Genomic DNA, 23318 nt, shown 5'->3' with positions numbered 1-23318 from the left:
GGGATAGCAGATCTGCATCGCTGTGCCCAGTTTACGTGGTGCTGGGCAGGGCTTGGCATGCTAGGCAGGCAGACTCCCAACTTAGCTATATCACCAGCCTTTCTCTGATGTTCTTTAAAATTCACGGTTGAAGGTACAAATCAAGTCTAGGTTAACCTTGGGCATGTTAGGTAGCCCAGGCCAGCCTGGAACTCTAGCCCCTCCTGCTTCAGCTTCCTGAGTACTGGGGCTGCAAGTACCAGGACCATCTAACGCGTGCTCTTTAGCATGTGTGGAGGTCAGAGGAGGGGTCTGTGTGCCATCCTCTTTGAGACAGGGCCTCTTCTTGCCCACAAGCAAGCTTTTCGTGGGTATTGGGGAACTGAACCTGAGCCAGCAGAGTTTGCAAGCGAGTGCCTTTAACCACTGAGATATCTCCCCAAAGTTATTTATTTATTTATTTATTTATTTATTTATTTATTTTTGTGGTAGGGCTTCACTCTAATCCAGGCTGGCCTGGAATTCACTATGTAGTCTCAAGGTGGCCTCAAACTCATGGCAATCCTTCTACCTCTGCCTCCCGAATTCTGGGATTAAAGGTGTGCACCACCATGCCCAGCTAAATATTTTAATTTTTATTTGAGACGGGGGAGAGAGAAACAGAATGGGCACACCAGGACCTCTAGCCACTGCAGATGAACTCCAAACGCATGCACCACCTTGTGCATCTGGCTTACTTGAGACCTGAAGAATTGAACCTGGGTCCTTAGGCTTCGCAGTCAAGTGCCTTAACCACTAAGCCATCTCTCCAGCCCTTTCCTCAAAGTTTAAATCTTTATATAAAATTAAATATATCAATTTCATTTTGCCTTAGTGTTTAAAAATACTAAATTTGTGTGTGTGTATGTGTGTGTATGAATTCTTTAAAAATAAATTACTATATCAGTCAACATTTGATTTACCTATTTTATATACCCAGGGTTCTGTAAAAATTTCACAAGCAAAAAAAAAAGGGTCACAAGTAGAAAGGGTTTGAGAAACCCTGGTATAGTGAAAGCAGTCAAACGGTCACACAAGGGCTGCCAGTGGCTTTATTGACAATGACTCACGTTGCCAAAAACAGGTGCCTGGGTCACAGTGGCACACAACAGTGGATGAATCATAAAATCCACAGGGTAAGTGCAGTTTGCTTTTTAGAGTGTCATCTTGGGGATGTAGAGAGGTCTCAGTGGTCAAGGCACTTGTCTGCAAAGTCTAAGGACCAGGGGTTGATTCCCCAGTCCCCATATAAAGCCAGGTGCACAAAATAGCATATGTGTCTAGAGTTTGTATGTGGTGGCTAAGGACCCTGGCATACCCATTCTCTATCTGCCTTTCTCAATAAATAAAGTAAGGATGGCTTGAGGGGGAGACTGTCAATATAAGTACTTGGGTAAAAAAGTTTTGAAAAACATCTAGATCCATTTTATCATAAATCATAATCCAACAATATTATCTCTGAGGACAGGCACCAAAATAAGTACTAGGAATAGAAACATGAGCTGGGTGTGATGGCACACGCCTTTAATCCCAGCTCTCGGGAGGAAGAGGTAGGTGGATCACCATGAGTTCGAGGCCACCCTGTAGTGAATTCCAGGTCAGCCTGGTTAGATTGAGACAGTACCTCAAGAAACAAAAGTATGAACCTTCTAGGGCCTTTTTTTTTTTTTTTATAGGACTCGTATAGACACGGTTCTCTAGAACTCAGGAGTGAACAAGACAGAACAACAAGTTATAAACAAGTGTGTCACCACAGGCATTAAGTGCGGGCTTAGCTCGCCAGTCAAAGGTGTGTGGTTTCCTTGGTGATCAGACATGTGATTATGTCATCTAGAAAGAGGGAACACAAACACAGACTAAGTTTTGTGGAAAGACAATATACAGTTCCATTAAATGGAGCATTAAGACCCAGCAGTCTGCCCATATGGGTAGTTTAAAAACCAGTGGAAGCTGGATGTATTGGGATGCATGGGGAGAGACTGGGTTTGGAGACATACGTTAAGGCCAAGGTGTGGGCTGGAGTGACAGGCATCCTTGTGAAACGCCCTGCAAAACACGAGCATTGCTAAAAGACAGCATAGTGTGTCGGGAAATGCCAACATCTAAGGCCCATTAAGAGCAAAGCAGGCGTGACAGATTGGTGATGAGAAATCAAGAGGGTTTGTAAGAGCCCTGGAGAGGTGAGGGGCGAGTGAAGGAGTTTCATCGGAGAAGCCTTTCAGAGTGCGCTTGAATGAGGTGAAGCAGAAAAGGATTCGGGGGTTTTACTTGGAGTGGGGGGAAGGGAGTGTCCCTGATCCCCCAGAAGTCTTCCACGACAAACAAGGGAAGTGCATTAAAAACTAAACTTTGTTGGAAAGAGAGATGCACTGGAACTAGGAAGAAATCCTTGCCTCTGGACAGACAGGAAAAGAAGAACTTCTATGCTATTATAGATTTCATTTTATTCGTTTCATTTAAGAAACAAGACTTCTCCATGCAACCATAGCTGACCTGGAACATGCTATGTTGACCACGTTGGTCTCGCATTTGTGGTAATCCTCCAGCCTCAGCCTCCCAAGTGCTGAGATTACAGGTGTGAGCCACCACACCCAGCCGGCTTTTATTATTTATTTTTGTTATTTGAGATAAAGAGCCCCCTACATAGCCCTGGATAGCTTGGTACCCCTCATACGTAGACTGACCTTGAATTTATGGACATCCTCCTGCCTCAGACTCCCAAGTTAAGTGATGGGATGACAGGAATGCACCGCTGTACCTGGCTTTTCTAAGCCTTCAATACTGAGAGTTTGGCTGTGCCCGCAGGCTCAGGGCCTTTCCTCTCCTCCGGGACTGCCCACGAAGGAGCAACAGACAGCCCTGCTTAGGAATGCGCCCTCCCTCCGGCCCCAGCCTCCTTCCCTCCGCCAGACGTAGGAGCGCGGCGCGGCCGCTGGAGGGCGCAGGCGAGCGACCGGGGCGGGGCGGGGCCGAGCGCGGGGCGGGGCGGGGCCTGCGCCGGCTTCCGGCTTCCGGTGGAGCCCGGCGGTCGCCCGCAGCCGTCATGGCAGCTGACGAGAAGGACCCGTTGAGCTACTTCGCGGCCTACGGGAGCAGCAGCTCCGACTCCTCGAGCGAGGAGGACCATAGCGAGCCAGAAGAGCCGAGTCGCAGAAAGGCCCCGGATGCGGCGAAGGCGGCGGCGGGCGGCGGTGGGGAGCGGGCGGAGAAGCGGCTGCCCGGACCCGACGAGCTGTTCCGGAGCGTGACCCGCCCGGCCTTCCTCTACAACCCGCTCAACAAGCAGATCGACTGGGACCGGCACGTCGTGAAGGCGCCCGAGGAGGTGAGGTCCCCGGACCCAGGGCGCCCCCCCTCCCCCGCGCGGTCTCCGCCATCCTCCGGGCCCCCACCCATCCCCCTTCCTCCATCCCTCCCTCGTCCATCCCCCCTTCCTCCATCCCTCCCCGCGCCCATCCCCCTCCCTCCGTCCCTCCCTGCGCCCATCCCCCCTTCCTCCATCCCTCCCTCGTCCATCCCCCTTCCTCCATCCCTCCCTCGTCCATCCCCCCTTCCTCCAACCCTCCCCGCGCCCATCCCCCTTCCTCTGTCCCTCCCTCGCCCCTCCCCCTCCCTCCGTCCCTCCCTCATCCATCCCCCTTCCTCCGTCCCTCCCCGCGCCCATCCCCCTTCCTCCGTCCCTACCTGTGTCATCCCGCCCCCCACTCGCAGTCACTGTCCCCCCCTTGGGATGCCGCACCCCTTCACCCTCCACCCGGCCCCCGGGGAGCCCGGGCCCCGCCCCTCATGAGCACACCCCACCTCCGCGGCGCTCGGGGTTCCCCCAACCCGCAGGGGTGACAACTAACGGTGGTGACTCCCCGCCCCCCACCCCCGCTGCAGCTTCTCCCTGAGACCCCTTTCCCTTGACGCCGAAGTGCCTGCGCTGCTGCCTCCAAGAGTCCGCCGCAGCCTCCTGAAGGGGTCGGCCTTGCCTTGCCGTAGTATCTGACCATGGATTCTTCTTTGGTAACTAAAAGTTAATTGAGCTTTTTACTTATCCAAGGAACCATTTTGACTTGTCACTGAACACTGTTGTGATTTTTTTTTTTCTTTTGGTGGAAAATATTGTATCTTTAAAAGCCTAAAAGTGAAAAAGTGAGCCAGAAAAATAAGCAAATGGCAGTAGGGATGTGCATGCGCACGTTTCCATCCTAGGAACCGGGTTCGTCACAGGTCTCTTCCTGTGCTTACTTCACAGCCTCCAAAGGAATTCAAAATCTGGAAGTCCAACTATGTGCCACCTCCTGAGAGCTACGCCAGTGAGAAGAAAGCCCCGCCCCCGGAGTTGGATATGGCAATAAAATGGTCGAACATATATGAGGACAATGGTGACGATGCCCCCCAGAATGCTAAGAAAGCCAGGCTTCTGCCCGAAGGGGAGGAGACAGTGGAATCTGGTAAGCAGGGCTAAGGTATCATGTGCTGTTGTTTAAAGTCTGGTGTGATGACTCACACCCTTAATCCCAGCACTGCAGAGGCTGAGGTAAGAGGGTCCTTTTGAGTAAAGGGCAAGGTGGGGGCTACAGAGGAGCTCCAGGTCCGCCATGAGTTAAGGCTAACAGTGAAATACCCTTTCAAAAAAAAGATAATTGATGAACACATTAAAAATCTAGTTAAGGGCTGGAGTGATGGCTCAGCAGTTAAGGCACTTGCCTGCAAAGCCTAATGACCAGAGTTCAATTCCCCAGTACTCATGTAAAGCCAGATGTACAAAGTGACACATGCATCTGGAGTTCGTTTGCAGCAGCTGGAAGCCCTGGCACGCCCATTCTCTATCTGTTCCCCTCCTTTTCTCTTCCTCTCTCCTCTCTCTGCTGACAAATAAGTGGTAATTAAAAAATGTAGTTAAGCATAGCGTGTTGGCCCCTGCCTTTAAATCCCAGCAGTTGGGAGACAGAGGTTGGAGGATTCTCGTGAGTTCAAGGCCAGCCTGAGACTACAGAGTCAGTTCCAGTTAGAGTGAGAGCCTACCTGGAAAATAACACTGCCCCCCCCCCCAAAAAAAAAAACACTCCAGGTGTCCTGGCACATGGGGAGACAGAGGAGAGAATCACTGTGAGTTCCAGACCAGCCTGGGCTAGAGTGAGACCCTATCTTGAAAAAAACAAAAGAGGGTACATGCACCAGAGAGAGGGAGGGAGAAGAAAAGGGGTCGCATGCACCTGTCTTTCCAACCTTTGCATTTACAAGATACTGCAAGTTTGGCACATAACCGATGGTACCATAAATAGTTTATCCTCTCAGAAAATAAATGTAGCAATAGCAGAAGAGGCACGAGATTTATCTGATTTAAAAATACTATTTTATTTGAGAGAGTGAAAGAGACTGAGAGAGAACCAGTGTGGCAGAGCCTCCAGCCACTGCAAATGGAACTCCAGACACATGCCCCTCCTTGAGCATCTGGCTTACATGGGATCTGGAGAATCAAACCAGGGTTCTTTGGCTTTGCAGGCAAATACCTTAACCACTAAGCCATCTGTCCAGCCCCAACTTATCTGATGTAAAGCTAAGTCATATTATTAAGAGATCATTCTGAGACCTGGAGTGATGGCTTAGCAGTTAAGGTGCTTGCCTGCAAAACCAAAGGACCTCAGTTCAGTTCCCCAATATCCAGTACATAAGTCAGATGCTGAAGATGGAGCATGTGTCTGGAGTTTATTTGCGGTGGCTGGAGGTCCTGGCACACCTCTTCTCTCTGTCTTCCTCTCTCCCCCTCTTCACTATCAAATAAGTAAAAATGTAAAAAAAGATCCAGGTGTGATGGCGCACTCAGGAGGCAGAGGTAGGAGGGTGGCTGTGAGTTGGAGGCCAGCCTGAGACTACATAGTGAATTCCAGGTCAGCCTGGGTTCAGAGTGAGACCCCAACTCCAGAGGGAAAAATAATCATTCTAAAATTGTTAGGGACTTTTTTGTTTAATTTTTTTGAGATAGGGGCTTATTCTAGCCCAGGCTTGAACTTTTATTGACAACTTCCATAATTATAGACAATAAGCCATGATAATTCCCACCAACTTTCCTCTTTGCAAGTCCACTCTCCATCATACCTCTTCCCCCCTCAATCGGTCTTTTATTTTGATGTCATCTTTTCCTCTTATTATGATGGTCTTGTATAGGTAGTGTCAGGCACTGTGAGGTCATGGATATCTAGGCCATTTTGTGTCTGGAGTAATGTGTTGTAAGTAACCCTAAACTTCCTTTGGTTCTTAAATTCTTTCCTCCACCTCTTCTGCAATGGACCCTGAGCCTTGGAAGGTGTGATAGAGATATTTCAATGCTGATTGTTCCTCTGTCACTTCTTCTCAGCACTATGGTGCCTTTTTAAAAAAATTTTTATGTTTGTTCGTTTATTTATTTGAGAGTTACAGACAGAGAGAGAAATAGGCAGATAGAGAGAAAAAATGGTCACGCCAGGACCTCCACCCACTGCAAACAAACTCCAGACGTGTGTGCCCCCTTGTACATTTGGCTAATATGGGTTCTGGGGATTTGAGCCTTTAACTGGGGTCCTTGGGCTTTGCAGGCAAGCGCTTAACCACTAAGCCATCTCTTCAGCCCACTATGGTGCCTTTTGATGCTCAGCTCATTTTGACTCTAGTATTGGCTGCTGGATGTTACTTCTTTTTTTAATAAAAATGGCTGCTATTTGAGAAATGATTTTTTATTTTTTTTATTTTTTGGTTTTTGGAAGTAGAGTTTCACTCTAGCTCAGGCTGACCTGGAACTCACTATGTAGTCTCAGGCTGCCCTCGAACTTATGGCGATCCTCCTACTTCTGCTTCCCGTGTGCTGGGATTAAAGGCGTGTGGCACCACACCCAGCTGAGAATTTTTTTTTTATTATTATTAACATTTTGTATGGATACATCATGTGTTGGTACCCTCTTTTCCCTTGTCCTTCCCCCATTCTGCTGGAGACCCTCAGTGGGGTTGCAGGTATTCCCCATGGAGTTGTGGGTTATGTGTTGTGGGAACAACAGTCAGTTATTTGGGGGGAAGGAATGCCTGTGGGCATGAAGTCTCAACCTGTGGCTCTTGCAGTCTTTCCACCCCCTCTTCTGTAAAATCCTCTGAGCCGCGGTGGGTGAGTTTGAAGTCTACGTCAGTGACAAGCTCTTAGGAACCTCTGGATCTCTGCTTGGTAGAGATTGAGTGTCCTCAGGGTCTGACTCCTTCACCCTGACACTGATTATCAGGTTCAGCATGGAAACAGCACTCTTGCTTCTCTCCCCAATTCCTCTGCGGTTTCAGCTGTGGCTTGGCTGAAGTGTGAGGGGTGGTTTATCTCCTCAGGTCTCAGAACCTTCTGAAAAAGAAGAACAGATTCTCCAACGGAGAGTGAAGGCAGCATAGTTCAGGGACAAGCATTATTAATTTAAGGAGAATTTGATTTATATAACCCCTCTTTTAGCCAAAGACTAATGAGAGCTTGACACTGGAGAACATAATTTTTGTCTCCATAGGATTCTGATCTGGTTCCCAATTCCAGGTATGGGTTCCTTTACACTGAGGGAACTCTTAGCCAGTCAGAAAGCTGTTGGTTACCACCAAGGCCATGTGCCACTATTGCACTGGCGTGTACATCATGTCACTGTATTTGCTTCTGAGTAGCTTAGACCTGTGGTTGCTCAGACCATTGTTGACCACTTCCCCCCAGTAGCTCATGTAGTGCTTTCCAGCACTAGACAGGCTAAGCGTCTGCGGACTGGCTTTGAGAAATGAATTTTGCCATCACAGAGAAATACTAATTTTCCTGACATTTTAACTTCCGTTGTTTTACTTCATAAAGAACCATATATTGTTGCAAGCAGCACTGTGGCAGATGATCAAAAAGTACCTGACACAATTTGAGCTTGCTATAGTAAAAAAAAATTTAACCTCCATGACATAAGCCAATATATAGACTTAACAATATTAAATAAAAAGAATCATGGGCTGGAGAGATGGCTTAGCTGTTAAGCGCTTGCCTGTGAAGCCTAAGGACCCCGGTTCGAGGCTCGGTTCCCCAGGACCCATGTTAGCCAGATGCACAAGGGGGCGCATGCGTCTGGAGTTCGTTTGCAGTGGCTGGAAGCCCTGGCACGCCCTTTCTCAATCTCTCTCTCTCTGTCTCTTTCTCTCTGTCACTCTCAAATAAATTAATAAAAAATGAACAAAAAAAAATTTTTAAAAAAAGAATCATGTATTCAAAATTCTCATTAAATTAATTACCAAGTCAGCCTTGTTTTTCTTTTGCCTTCCCATTTTCTTTTGTCCTTTTTTGCCAGTTACCTTCCTCAGAGGTGGAGGAATCGGAAAAGATGGAAGCATTCTTTTCTCTTGCAACTCTGCTAACCAGTGCTTCTTGTTCAGTAACCAGCTTGTGGACGAGTAAAACTTAAGATAGTCCTTGTAGCTTTATTAACAAGCCTAGATAATGCAACTAATGGTTTTTATTTTAGTTTACTTTCCATTTGGAAAGCACAGGTGATAAGCTTGTTTTCCTTGGTGATTGGACTTCCATACTAGAACCATTGTTCCCACACACTCTGTACACAGTGAAAGTCCCTCAAAGCTGATGACCATTTTCAGGGTTTTTTCCTGGGCGAGTTTTTTTTTTTTTTTTTAATTTTTATTAACATTTTCCATGATTATAAAATATATCCCATGGTAATTCCCTCCCTCCCCACCCCCACACTTTCCCATTTGAGATTCCATTCTCCATCATATTATGTCCCATTACAATCATTGTAATTACATATGTACAATATCAACCTATTAAGTATCCTCCTCCCTTCCTTTCTCTTCCCTTTATGTCTCCTTTTGAACTTACTGGCCTCTGCTACTAAGTATTTTCATTCTCACGCAGAAGCCCAGTCATCTGTAGCTAGGATCCACATATGAGAGAGAACATGTGGCGCTTGGCTTTCTGGGCCTGGGTTACCTCACTTAGTATATAATACTTTCCAGGTCCATCCATTTTTCTGCAAATTTCATAACTTCATTTTTCTTTACCGCTGAGTAGAACTCCATTGTATAAATGTGCCACATCTTCATTATCCGCTCATCGGTTGAGGGACATTTAGGCTGGTTCCATTTCCCAGCTATGATAAATTGAGCAGCAATAAACATGATTGAGCACGTACTTCTAAGGAAATGAGATGAGTCCTTTGGATATATGCTTGGGCGAGTTTTTAAGGCAGTAGCTTATCATGACACTAGGTGGCAGTAGCTTTTCTCCTCAAATCACTGACTGGAAGTTGTCCTTCAACCTCAGTTGGTGGTTTTAGTGTTACCAGAGAGTGGGTTGTAACCAGTGGCAGTAGTCTTCACGTGTGTTCCAGAGATTTTGGGGAGACAGAAAGCACTTTCCATTCTTGTGTTGGTCAAGTTCCTATGCACATGGATGAAAATGATTCACTCGATAATAATTACTGTCCACACCAACACATGACGTTTTCTGATAGCAGAAAGTCTTAACAGTGTAATCATATTTCCTTCAAAGAATATGATTTGATCTCATGAGTTTCTGCAATTTTTTAATACATGTACATAATGTATTTTGTTCATACTCCCTTCTTCATCCCCTTTCTGCTGAACCCCTTCTTTCCAACTAGTCTCTCTTCTAGTTTACATGTACTTAACTTGTTTTTATCACAGTCCCCTCCCATTACTTTCTTTTGTCGTCCCCCCCCCCCGCTTCCACTGAACCCTAGAAGCACCTTTCAACATAAAAATACTGTATATGCCACTATATGATACCTATTGGACCTTAGGTACGTTACTGATCAAGAAAATAAAGCAGGGCTGGAGAGATGGCTTAGCGGTTAAGCGCTTGCCTGTGAAGCCTAAGGACCCCGGTTCGAGGCTCGGTTCCCCAGGTCCCACGTTAGCCAGATGCACAAGGGGGTGCACGCGTCTGGAGTTCTTTTGCAGAGGCTGGAAGCCCTGGCGCGCTCATTCTCTCTCTCTCCCTCTGTCTGTCTTTCTCTCTGTGTCTGTCTAAACAAATAAATAATTTTAAAAAAAAAAGAAAATAAAGCAGAGCCATGCTTGGTGGCTCATGTCTGTAATCTTAGCACCTGGGAGGTTGAGGCAGGAGGTTTGTAAGTTCAGGCCAGTCTGGGTTACATGGGGGGAGGGAAAAGGGCTGGGAAGAGGAGTAAAGTCAAGGCTGGAGATACTGTTTAATAATAGACTGCTTGTCAACACTCATAGTTCCCACCACCACAGAGGGAAGGCAATGTAATTCAGTGTACTCAAAACAAATTTGCGTTATAAAAATCACAGCCTCTTCTACATGTTATTTATTCTTTCTGTATAAATGTGTTGTGTTGGTGTTTTGTTCTTTTGAGAGGGTTTTGCCATGTAGCCCTGGCTTGTTCACACTCACTATATAGAGCTCATTCGCCCGGAACTCACAGCAGCCCTCCTATTGCAACCGGCCTGCACCACCACACCTGTGTGGAATTCTTAGTATCAGACATTGGCTTAGGGTTAGAACCACATAATTGGACTTTAAAAAAGATATTCAATAAGTCTACTTTCCAGGCTTGACATTTCTATTAACTAGAAATTTTTTATAGCTGCAGACACAACATTTTGGAAATGTCTGTAAAGGATAAAGGATTTTTCTGTGGCATTCCTTCAACCAAATTTTCCACAATATGAAGTAGGGGAACAATTGTTTTCTGTTGCCATTATAATGTTCTGACTCTTCTAGGAAAGAATGAGGACAAATATATCATGTAATAGAGGGTCAACAGACCTCTTACTTTTGAGTTGCTTTTAACCTAAAAATATGAGGAACTGCAGAGCTTGAGAGTGAAATTGGGAGAGTAAAGCTGGACTCGGAAGAGAATGGGGAAGTGTGGCTGATTGCTCTTCAGCACTATAGATAGGTAGATATGGTTATATACAAGAAAACAATATGCTGTATTACGCAGAATAAATTGTATTAAGTACATGTAATTTATTGTGCAGTGTAGATTATTTAAGTACATAAAATTGTATGCTGTAGTGTGGGAGCAGCTGTTTGAGGACAATTACAGAAATGACTATAGCAGACTATTATGAAAGTGAAATCACTCAACATGTTGCTAGAATCAGCTTGCAAATTTTGTATTGCTCAAATTGAACAAAATGCTTGTTTTTCTATACAGCTTAATATGAGGGCTCTAAAAATTCATCTTTGCTTTAATTTGGAAATTTGAAAGACACTGTTGATGAGAGTGTTTTGGCATAAAGCGAATGTAATCCTCGTGTTTTTTCCATGATGGCTTTTTAAAAATGTCTGATTGAAACTCCTCCTTTCCTAAGATGATGAAAAAGATGAGCATACATCCAAAAAGCGCAAAGTAGACCCAGGAGAGCCAGCCAAGAGGAAGAAGTAGAGACCAGGACAGCAAGCCTGCGCCGCCGCGGACTGACTCCGTGTGACTGCCGTGGCGGAGCGTCTCCGTGGAAGTGTGCTAATGAGCGAATGAGTATTCATGCCCACGAACTTTCCACCAGAAGACCCTTTTTTTTTATTTAAAACCTGTATGTATTTATAGCTCACCTGGTGACCTGTGATTGTGAAATCGACAGTACTTAGAATCATTCTTGCTATCACAGAATTGGTGACAGGCTTTGGGAGTTTTGTCACATATTGACAAGCCAATGTTCTATGAACCTTTTATAAAGGAATATATTTTTAAAGTAAATATATTATACTGTGAACGTGTGGGTGCTTTTCATCTGTGTTTGTACAGTGTAAATAGATGATCATGGAAATAAAATGACGTATTCAGTATTGCTGTTACTGTATAATGTTCACATGAGTATTTGTGACAAGCACTCTCTTTTGTCTTGTGGCATTTTGTTGTAGTAGTGATTAAGAATCATTTAGAGAGTGCCTCCTGTATTCCAGGGACTTGGTATAAATATTATCTCTCTTCCTCAAGCATCTCTGGAAGGTAGTGTTAGTATTCTCATTTTTATACTGAAGAGAGTTTTGAGTAACTTGTCCAAAGCTGCATGGCTAGTAGTGAAAATAAGGAATTTAACTCAGGACACTAACTCCAAAATCTTATTGAAGCATCTAGATACTAATAAAACCCTGGTCATCTTTAAGAACTGCATTAATTGTCATCTTTTCCATGTACTTCTCTGTTGTAGTTAGTGGGGATCTCCACATGCACGCACTATTTCTTGTTTTTGGCTTTAGGTGGGGAATCGAACCCAGACCAGCAGGCTTTGCAGAGAAGCACTTTTCACGCTGAGCTATTTCCCTAGTACCCTCTAAGTTAGTAATCATAGTTTTGGAGAATCCAGGGCAGCAAACTTCTTTTACTCTGCTGTCTTCCTGGGCCCCGTCGTAACCTGAACCTATTCTCAGCCCCTTCTCCAGATTTCCTTAATGTCAGCATAACCCACACTGTTCTCCCCTGACACTTGGCAATCCCAGACAAGTTCGTGGCTGCCACTGTAACTCTACTGGCTCCTTATGCTATGGCTTGCCAGGGTGCTCTCAGATTTGTGTGTCTCATTGTACATCCCCATTGTCTCTCACAGGCCCTTCACCTACCATATATTCTAAACCAAACATCCTGTGCCAAAGCTGCACCATCTCCCATATTTCATTTCCACGTACAGCATCACCATCAACCTAGAAGGTCACCGTCTGCCTCAGCACCACATAGGTTTGTTCAGAACACCCCGTGGTTTCTGCCTCTCGTTCTCACGCACCTCCTAGTCCAGCTCTAGTGAATCACAATCCTCAGACAGGCTTAGTTGCACAGCTCTGTGTCTTTGCTTATGGTGTTTGCTTGGCCTGACCCTTCTGCAGTTCAAGTGCTTGTTCCCTCCTTTATGCCCTTGGTTTCATTCCTGCCCCTCCCTCTCTCTCTTTCTCTCTTTCCCCCCCCCTCCCTCCCTCCATCTCTCCCTCCCTCTCTCTCTCTCCCCCCCCCTCCTCATTGCTTTTCTCCATGCTTGGTACTAAGCATCCAAACTTTACTGAATACTTACTAGGGCCCAGGAGATAAAACTTGACATGATATATGAACCCATTTAACTCAGGAGAGAAGACTGAGGTACAGAGAGCCAATGCACTCACTATATTAGAGTTGAAAGCCAGAGCTAACCCATAATGGGTTTACTCCAAAGAATGTCTCACCCCAGCAGCTGCTCAGAACACAGATATTTGGACAATTAAGCCCCAAACACATCACTGACCAGAACAGCAGTATCAGTTTAGTACCTCCTTCAGATGGATCTTATCAATGTAAAGCCAGTATGTCAATGTCTTAGGAAGATTTCAAGGACTTAGCCTATGACTTATTTGAAGGATCTTTAATTGAAAGCTTTAAAATGTAGCAGTAAGCTTGGTTTCCCACCAGGGATAGATGGTAAGACCCTATTGCTAAAGACTCCACATACTTGGACTACAAGATCATTCAGAAATCCTGCTGGAGCTGAGCTGAAAACCTCCTCCATGCAGACCGGCTGACAGAAAGCTGCAAAAAGCCACACTGCATGCAGCTCAATGGGAGAGAAATCACCAGTGAAGATACTCCACAGTGGACACTGCAAGCCTTACATTTGGCCAACCAGGCCAAATAGACCAACACCTCTAATATGACTGGAGGTCCATTCCATGGGAGGGAACACATCCCTGATAGTGAAAACCTACAACAGGGTTAGTCATGAGCCCAAGGGGTGTAACGTCTGCTGCTGTCTGGCTAAATGTGTATACTATGCTCATCAAACTGCCCAGTAAGCACTCCTGTTAATGTTCATACCATATATTAATGCTACTCTCACCTTTATTTTTTTTAATTTTTATTAGCATTTTCCATTATAAAAAAATATATACCATGGTAATTCCCCCCGCCCCTACTTTCTACTCTCACTTTTTTGTTAGAGAACTTTTCTCTTTTCAGATGGCAGTTGTCCTTGGGATGACTCAGAAGGCATGAAGTGACAGGAGTGCTCAGCACTGTAATATCTCTATCACACCTTCCAAAGCTTAGGGTCCATTGAGGAAGAGGTGGCAGAAAAAATGTAAGAGCCAAAGGAAGGGTAGGACTCCTTATAAGGTGCTCCTCCAGTCACAAAATGGCCTGGATATCCATGGCTTCATAGCACCTGACACTACCTACACAGGACCATCATAATAGGAGGAAAAGAAGATGACATCAAAATAAAAGACTGAGTGAGAGGGGAGGGGATATGATGGAGAATGGAGGTTCAAAGGGGAAAGTGGGGGGAAGGGAGGGAGTTACTATGGGATATTGTTTACAATCATGGAAGTTGTTAATTATTAAAAAAATTAAAAATATATGTAGATATATTAGTGAGGCTAAGAATATATATCCTCCCTCCAGAAATACTTGTCAAGGGTCAGGGAACATACCGAGTGCTTACATGGCATGCATAAGGCCTTTGGCTCATGCTCAGCATTTGTGTGCTGATGAATACACATACTTGCAGTATTTCACATGGTTTCTGTTCGTTTCTGCAGTGTTGGGAATCAAACCAAAGGCCTTGTACAGAGTGAGACAGCCACAAACATTCCTCTTAACTTTCACTGACTTTTCTCTGGCATTTCTAATTATGGCTTGAATTTAAAATCATAGCACCTAGGGACAAACATCCGGGGACTAGATGGGGACAGCCTTACCACAGCTAGAAATGTCTCCATTGTGATCTTTGCCTGGCTTTTCTAGGCTCACAGACAAGCCCACGAAATGACAGGCTCACAAACTAGACTTAAAAGGTCACTTCCTGTATGTCTGTAATATTTTGGTACCCACCCTGGGTCTGGTACTTTTCTTTCTTTCTCCGTGTTTACCGTTTCCTGAAAATGGAAAAGAAACAGGATTCGATGCATATCATTGAAGTAAGAGTATAGTAGCTGTTTTCCAGGTGTAATTATCTGTCTTCACTTCTAAATGGGACCCAAATCCTAGCAACCACCCCTGACATGACAGGGAGTTTGCACTCACGTTTTAAATTTAGAAGTCCAGAGGGAGACTGCAATGAAATAACAAAACAAGCACTTCCAACTAAAGAGGCAACTTGTCTGCCAGCAAAGTATGAGCAGGCCAACTCAGAAATAACTGCAGAGGCTCGTGCTAGGGGGACTTTAAGACTCTTGCTGTTTTTGCTGGTTCTTGCTTTGGATAGATCCATCCCTATGGCCTGCAGCTCTCTTGAGCAGTCAGTGGGAACGTTTCTGTTTTCACCATGTTCCATCCTGAGGTCTTCTCCAGCCCTGCTTTTAGAAACAGTGACCCAAGAGCCTTGGCAGTAGAATTTCTGCCATAACATCTGAAAGCAGTATGCCAGATTCTTTCCCCTACCTCTTTCTAGGCTCTGCTTTTCTCCCCTCCTCTCCTCCCCATCCCCCCTTCTTCAATATAGGCTTAATTACTTGAGCTCCAAATGCTCCCTGCCCGCTCCTTCCCTCTGTACCAAACTAATTGGTGCAATTATCTGCACCCTCCGTAGCTACAGATCAGTTAAGGCCTGTGATTGAGGTTAACAAATGAGAAGGTTAATTTTTCTTCACTGCTCCATAGCTGGGGAGGAAAGATAATCACCCTGATATTTGTCGTGTGCTTTGGAGTTTTCAGACGTTCTGTACCAGCTGCTGCCCAGGAGAGGCGGCTCACCCCGCACTCCCAGACTGTCTGGAACCCTGGAGGTGATTGGTTCGCTTCTGAAAGAAAGCGCTGGAATTCACTACTACAGGCCAAGGATCCCCTAGTCTTGCCGCCCTAATACAGTACTGGCAGGTGGTAGCCTCCAGCACGAATGCTGACCTGAAATCCAGATAGCAAATGGCCTTTTCTAGACAAATTGACCAGTGCTCTGTCTCCTCAGCTGCTGTGGGAGTTGCTGAGCTCTCTCCCCCCGCCCCCATGTCTCCAGCTGGTTGGGAGCTACCTGGCTTTTCAATTCTCTTTCCACTTTTCTTTCCACTGTAACCCTAGGAAGGTGATCCTGTGTCACCCTGGCCGTGTTGCTGGGCACAGGCTTCTTATTTAATCTTTTGCTCTGAAGGTTTATTTTAGATCACACACCCTGTACTACATTTTTTAAAAATATTTATTTCAGAGGGAAAGAGATTATGGTTGTATCAGGGCCTCTTGCCATTGCAAACAAACTCCAGATGCATCCATTTCTCTGTGCATCTGACTTATGAGTACTGGGGAATTGAAACTGGGCCAGCCGACTTCGTAAGCAAGCTCCTTAACCACTGAGCTATCTCCTCACTCCCTGACTTTTTTTTTTTTAGCTCAGGAGTGTAATAGACAGAGGGCAAAGTTTACAGATAATTTTTCCAACAGGAATTCTAGACATTTGGAAAACATTGATGGCAAATACCAACTGCCTCCCAGGCATGTCATGTTAGGAACATAATCCATCCAAATCCATATATCACAGAAGTCCACACACCAAAGACCAATTTTTTTTTGGCTACAAATATATTCAGGATCAGAGTAATATTTATACCAAAAATACAAATTTATTATGTTTGAGTCACATTGCTTCAATTCTCATTATATTAAATGTTAGATATAAAATTTTTACAATAGTAATATTTACTTAAAAGTTTCTGATTACAAAAATGTCACATTCTCACTGTAAAAGTTAGAAACAATGAATAAGATGGAAATTGTTAGAAATTTGTTATTTTTCTATGTGTGCTATGTGCATATTCTAGACAATATAGATATTTCTTATTTGACTTAATATTTATTAGCTTGATTGATGCCATAAGAATTCTTCAAAGACCCAGTTTTTATGCTTGTTCAATTTTACTGTATTATTATTTAATTAAATATTTAGATATTAGGCATTAAATTGTTTCCAAAGTTTTTTGCTACTATCAATAACACTATAGTGAATTTATATCATTGCAAGGAGGTATTTGCAGTGTTTGATTATAAGATTGCTTTTGTAAGTTTTCAACATAAAATATATGAAAATAAAAATCAATCTTAAATTTCTGATCCCATCATCTTGTTTTTTTGGTTGGTTTTGCTGCTGTTGTTTTTGTTGTATTTTAACTTTATTTTTTATTTTTTTGTTCATTTTTATTTATTTATTTGAGAGCGACAGACAGAGAGAGAAAGAGGCAGATAGAGAGAGAGAGAATGGGCATGCCAGGACCTCCAGCCACTGCAAACGAACTCCAGATGCATGCGCCCCCTTGTGCATCTGGCTAACGTGGGTTCTGGGGAATTGAGCCTCGAACCAGGATCTTCAGGCTTCACAGACAAGAGCTTAACCGCTAAGCCATCTCTCCAGCCCTGTTTTTGTTGTTTTTGAGACAGGCTCTTATAGCTGAGGCTGGCCTCAGAGTTGTTATATAGCTGAGGGTAGATGATCTTGAACTCCCCATCCTCCTGTCTCGCCCCCCATGAGCTGGCAGGCCAGTCTGCTGCTCCTAACTTCTCGGCCTGCGCTTACATAACAACACCTTCAAGTTCTGTTAAGCTTCTTGCCAGAAGCCAACTCTTCATAACAACAAGGTGGCATTTCTAATACTGTCCTTTTTTTAGTGGCTCTCAAAAGCCACATTTCTTTTTAGACTGTCCAAAAAGGCACTTGTCAGGTGCTCAAGTTGAGAACCTGGTTATTTTCCCTTCAGCAGTAGGAATTGCTGGCCACTGGTGAACCAAAGGCAGATTTAGAGATGAAAGTGGGCTAGGAAAAAAAAAAAAAGACTCTTCCCCCTCCCATCACCGCTCCTGCATTATTGGCAACAGTGCTGTAATTAGTGAGATAAGCCTTAGGTGGAGCCAGAGGCTATTGAGCAAACACCCACCTCTGGACAGTCTCCAGAGCCAAGCAGTCCCCTTGTCACGGGCTTGCCTCTCTGCAAGAGGACCCAGAGCTGGCTCCGGGAGAAGGGGAGTATCAGGGCACTTCTCCTCTCCATAAAAGAAAGAAAATGGCTGCTAATTGTGGCTTGTGCAGTTGGGGAAATTCCATACCGAGTTCCTAATCAAACACTACCAGAGGGTTAAAAAGCCGAGGCGTGCAGGAGTAATGTTACCCTGGCTCTCCTGTCCTGTCGGGTAATCACATCCACACTGCTACCTTGAAGCTGGCTGCATCTTCTCTTCCTAAGCAGCTTAGGGCTGCTGGGGAGTCCAGTGGAGCCTTGATCATCAAGGGGGAGCAGCACAAAGCAACACAGTTGGAATATCTGGCCGCAAATGAGCTTCAGGTCTTTTTTTCTGCTGGACTGTTCACAAGGAAAGATGGAGCCAGTCAGCCCAGGGGAGAAGAGCCTGGGAAAGAGCATTCCCCAGTGACCTGGTTTCCCTAGTCTGGCCCTGAGCACAGCCGACCAAGTCTGGGTTTTGAGTGCTAGACCTCAGTTAATCCAACTAATAACAACCTTCGGTGAACTGAAAGCTTCTCCCCTCTTCCTCTATTATTAGGGAAAAATCAGGAAACAGTAGGGATTTTGAGGGGAGATGGAGGCAGGAGAATCAAAAGCTCAAGATAATCTTCCATCCCATAGTGAGTTCAAGGCCAGCCTGGGCTACATGAGACCCTGACCCAAAATATACAACCAGACTGCTGGGAAGATGGTTCAGCACTTGCTCGGCCAGCCTGTTGAGTACAGCTTGTATTTCCAGCAACCTGGTAGAGCCGGATGCAAAAGGGGCACAAGGATTTGTGATTATGATGCACTAGCAGTTTGGGGAGGTGTCGGGAGAATCCCAAAGCTAGTAGGCCAGCTATTTTAGCCTTTATAATAGCGAGAAAGAGGAGAGAGATCCTGTCTCAAAAACAAGTAAAAAAAGAGGATTAACACTCTGTCTCCTGACTGCTGTGTGCACAATGTAGGATGCACGTGCCCACACAGTACACGTACACGAATTTAAGATAGATCTTTCGGGGCTGGAGAGATGGCTTAGCAGCTAAGCGCTTGCCTATGAAGCCTAAGGACCCTGGTTCGAGGCTCGACTCCCCAGGACCCACGTTAGCCAGATGCACAAGGGGGCGCATGCATCTGGAGTTCGTTTGCAGTGGCTAGAAGCCCTGGCGCGCCCACTCTCTTCTCTCTCTGTACCTCTTTCTCTCTGTGTCTGTTGCTCTCAAATAAATAAATAAAAATAAACAAAAAAAAATTTAAAAAAGATAGCTCTTTCTTTTTTTCAAATAGGGTCTCACGCTGTAGCCCAGGCTAGTCTGTAACTCACGCTGTCGCCTATGCCAGTCTGAAATCCATGGTGATCCCCCTGCCTTGGCCTCTTGTGTGCTGGGATTACACACGCAGCTCTAATAGGGATTTTTTTGTTTTGTTTTTTGAGGTAGGGTCTCACTCTAGCCCAGGCTGACCTGGAATTCACTATGGAGTCTCAGGGTGGCCTCAAACTCACAGCAATCCTCCTACTTCTGTTTCCCTAGTGCTGGGATTAAAGGTGTGCGCCACCACGCCCAGCTGGATTTTTTTATTATTATTAAGTGGAAACTATGTATGGATACATCAAGTGTTGGTAGCATCATTGCCCTCCTCCCTGCCGCCGCTCCACTGAGGGCCCCCCATGGTGGGATCGCTGGTATTCACCATGGAGTTGTGGGTTATGTGGTGAGAGCAGCGGCTAGCCACTGGGGTGGAGGGGCAATGCCTCTGGCTATTCCCTCCCACCCTGTATCTCTTGCATTCTTTCCATCCCTCTTTCACAAAATTCCCTGAACCCTGGTGGATGTGCTTTAAGACTACTTTAGCGTTGAGCTCTTAGCAGCTTCTTGATTGCTGCTGTGGTGAGTCTTGAGTCTCCTCAGTGTCTGTCTCCATCGCCCTGGTGCTGGTTGTCAGCCTCACGGGGGAAGCAGCGCTCCTGCTCATCTCGCCAGCTCCTCTCTGTGGTTTCACCTGGTCCCTGGCTGCTGGGTGAGGGGTGGTTCACCTGTTGACAGGGAGTCAGCCTGCCTGCCCTGTTGACAGATTTTGGTTGTCTTCAGTTCTCGCTGCTTTCTTAAAAAGAAAAACAGATTCTCCAGTGGAGAGGGAGATCAAGATAGGTTAAGGGTATAAACATTGTTTGTTAATTTAGAGGCATTTTGATGGGTGTTGCCTCACTTTTGGCAAAGACTAGTGGGAGCTTCTCACTGGAGCCCATAACCTTGGTCTCCATAGGATTCTGACTTGGTTTCCCATTTCAGATAACGGTTCCTTCCCACTGAGCAGATCTCTTAACTAATCAGCCAGCCATTGCTTTCCTACCTAGGGTGGATGCCATGGCTGCACAGGTGTGTGCATCTTGTCAGGCTGGCTGGTTGCATAAAGCAGGGGCCCCTCTTGCTCACAGCATCGTTGGCTGTTTTCGCCCAGCATCTCATGTTGTGGTTTTCAGCACTACGCGGGCTAATTTTCTAGGAGAAGTCTTCCTTCCAGATTCAGCCAGATCTCCCAATATTCTGCATTGGCAGCACGTGTTCTCTTCAGCCATAGGGGCTTACCTTTCCCCTCAGGTGAGCAATCAAGTGCTTTGATGGAAGTCTGTTTGTTTTAGGGCCCTCATAGTTCTGTCCAACCAACAGCTCAATGTGGATTGTAACCCATTTCTGGTACTGGGATTTACCAGCCAGTGCCAAATATTTTAGGGTTAGGCTTCATCCCACTTCCTCCAGGGCCCATCTTACCAAATCGTCCTCCACGCCCTCATTGAAGATTATATTTTTCAGTATGCTATTTTTTTTAACAAAATCACTTTTCAGGATTGGTTATTGACTAAGTATAAACACTACCCAACCTCCTAACACACTACTTCATTAATATTTCTCAAGATGGGTTCCAAGGAAGCCGCCTGTAAGTGCTCTGAAAAGAGGAGTCTATTGACATAGTCTAGAATTCGTCTTCATAATAGAAATAACAGTGATGCAGGATTCGGGGGCTCAGGAGGGGTTTCCCATGTTTATGAACCACAATTTGGGGTCCTAGTCTATTTTTTTCAAGGTTGGGGTCTCACTCTAGTCCAGGGCTGACCTGAAATTCACTGTGTATTCTCAGCGTGGCCTCAAACCCAAGGCGATCTGCCTCCCTTTGCCTCCCGAGTGCTGGGACAAAAGGCGTGTGAGCCACCTTACCCAGCTTCCTATCCTACTGTTCACAAAGAATTGATAAAAATGGACCCAAGAAGGATGAACTATGAATTATTGAGTTTATTTAGGGAGAGATCGCAAAGTGTGGGGTTTATTTAAGGGCAACTGGCATCTAGGAAAAAGTGTAGAACAGAGTCGCAAGCCCATGGAAGATAAGAAACACACTTGTTCATTTAAGAGAAATTGGGGTCTTGTCGGGGAAAGACTGGTGTGGAGCCACAAGCATAAGGAAGGTACCACCTAAGAGTCTGCGTGGAGAGAATTAGGAGAAACATGCACTCGTGTGCAAGGCTTCTATCTTGAGCTTCCCCAAAGAAGAAAGTTAAAAGTAAGTGGTGATGGTTTGAGAATAGGAGAGCGTACCAGTGAGAAATGGGTCATAAAGACAGTTGTACCCGTGGTTGTCCTGATTTTAGAGAAGTTACATTAGTAACTGGCCTAGGGTGCAGAGAAGACACCCACGTACTAGATCTAGGGTGGTAGGTTCAGAGATCGGAGGAAAATCATGCATGTGAGAAGTCACCCCAAAGCACAAAACAGAAACAAGCAGAAAATTACCCATGCCGAGATACTGCGCTCTGTCCCACTCCTCCCGCCCAGCCGGGCTGTGGGGAGCCAGGATTTCGAGCATCCAAGCAGAGATCACAGGGCAGAGCAAGGAGAGGCAGAGCGTAGGGACGTCTTTCTAGTTGATTGAAACTGGATTCTTACATCGGATTCAGGTATTTGATATTTTACCTCGGGAAGACCCAGTTAGTTTGTAGATTTAAAGGGCAGATCTGGAAGGCCAGCCCATCTAGGTAGTGCGCCGGGCTGCGGGCCGCAGGGGCCACTCTGCAGCTGTTGTGGATGAATCTGGATCAGACGCGAGTTCCATTCCTACCAAGGCGGGATGCCATCTTTGGGTTCCCTCTTTGGGCTTCTGTCCCTAACCGAAACTGCCTGAGAGAGGATACCTTTCTCCTGAGTCAACTACTAAAGTTTGAAAGGCTTTGAGGAGTCATCAGTAGAATTAGGGTGAGGGCAGAAGAGGGACGGAGCAGGAACCTTGATGCTTGGCGCCCCACACCACAGGTAACATGTGGGCCATCACACACCAGTACTACATTTACTAAAAAAGTAGGAAACAGGGCTGAAGGGATGGCTTAGCAGTTAAGGCTTTTGCCTGCAAAGCCAAAGGATGCAGGTTCGATTCCCCAGCATCCACGTTAGCCAGATGCACAAGGGGGCGCCCGCGTCTGGAGTTCATTTGCAGTGGCTGGAGGCCCTGGCGCTCGCTCTCTTTCTCTCTCTCTCTCTCTCTCTCTCCCTCTTTCTCTGACAAATAAATAAATAATTTAAAAAATACAAAACAGATAAATTTTTGTTTGGTTAAGACAGGGTCTCACTATATAGCTCACCGTGGTGGCAAAGTTCCTATGTGGCTCAGGCTGTACTTGAACCTGCAGTTCTTCTGCCTCAGCTCATCAAGTGCTGGGGTTATCGGGGTATGCCACTGCACTTGGATTAGAAAAAAAAAACTTTTCTGATTAATTATGGCTAAATCAAAAATTCCACTCACCAGAGACCCTCAGTCCCAACATCCCTTTGAACTTCTTCAACACAGGAACATGCTCCACTCCTTAGCATCATTGTCCAGAGTCTCGAGATACCCTCTGCAGTTTCCAGAGTTCCTCGTAAATACTTGTAAAGCAAGGAGGTCCAGAGGGAAAGCCAAACAGCAGTCTTTCCTCTGGTGTGCTTGTGGTGTGGACCTTACGTGTCTCTCAAAGGCCTGTCTTAGAAGTCTCCGTCATCAGCGTGTGGCACTATTGGAGAAGGTGGTGGTCCCATTAGGGGGTGTGGCTTTGTGGAAGGATGTTAGGTTACTGGAGTGTGCCCTTGAAGGGGCTACTGGGGTCCTGAATTCTTTTTTTTTTTTTTTTTTGTTTTTTTGAGGTAGGATCTCACTCTAGCCCAGGCTGACCTGGAATTCACTATGGAGTCTCAGGGTGGCCTCGAACTCACGGTGATCCTCCTACCTCTGCCTCCCGAGGGCTGGGATTAAAGGCATGCGCCACCACGCCTGGCTGAATTCTTTCTCTTCTGTTTTGCTTGCCAGCCACAGTGAGTGTGGCAGCTTGGATCCAACCCGAACTTGCCTCCGCAATACTCTGCTTGGCCCA

At 45.7% G+C, this 23318-nt stretch overlaps 1 protein-coding gene across 1 annotated transcript; it reads left to right on the top strand.

Moving 5' to 3' along the window:
• Nucleotides 1-3028: 3028 nt before the first annotated feature.
• On the top strand, nucleotides 3029-11830 carry C19H1orf52 (chromosome 19 C1orf52 homolog). Its single transcript, XM_004653655.2, has 3 exons — nucleotides 3029-3343; nucleotides 4259-4457; nucleotides 11356-11830. Exons 1-3 carry the CDS (start codon nucleotides 3062-3064, stop codon nucleotides 11427-11429), a joined length of 555 nt encoding a protein of 184 aa, XP_004653712.1. The 5' UTR covers nucleotides 3029-3061; the 3' UTR covers nucleotides 11430-11830.
• Nucleotides 11831-23318: the final 11488 nt, after the last annotated feature.

The sequence above is a fragment of the Jaculus jaculus genome, chromosome 19, assembly GCF_020740685.1.
Source record: "Jaculus jaculus isolate mJacJac1 chromosome 19, mJacJac1.mat.Y.cur, whole genome shotgun sequence".
Taxonomy (NCBI): Eukaryota; Metazoa; Chordata; class Mammalia; order Rodentia; family Dipodidae; genus Jaculus; species Jaculus jaculus.
Note: the sequence above shows the minus strand (reverse complement) of the source record. Positions and strands in the feature narration are given on the sequence as shown.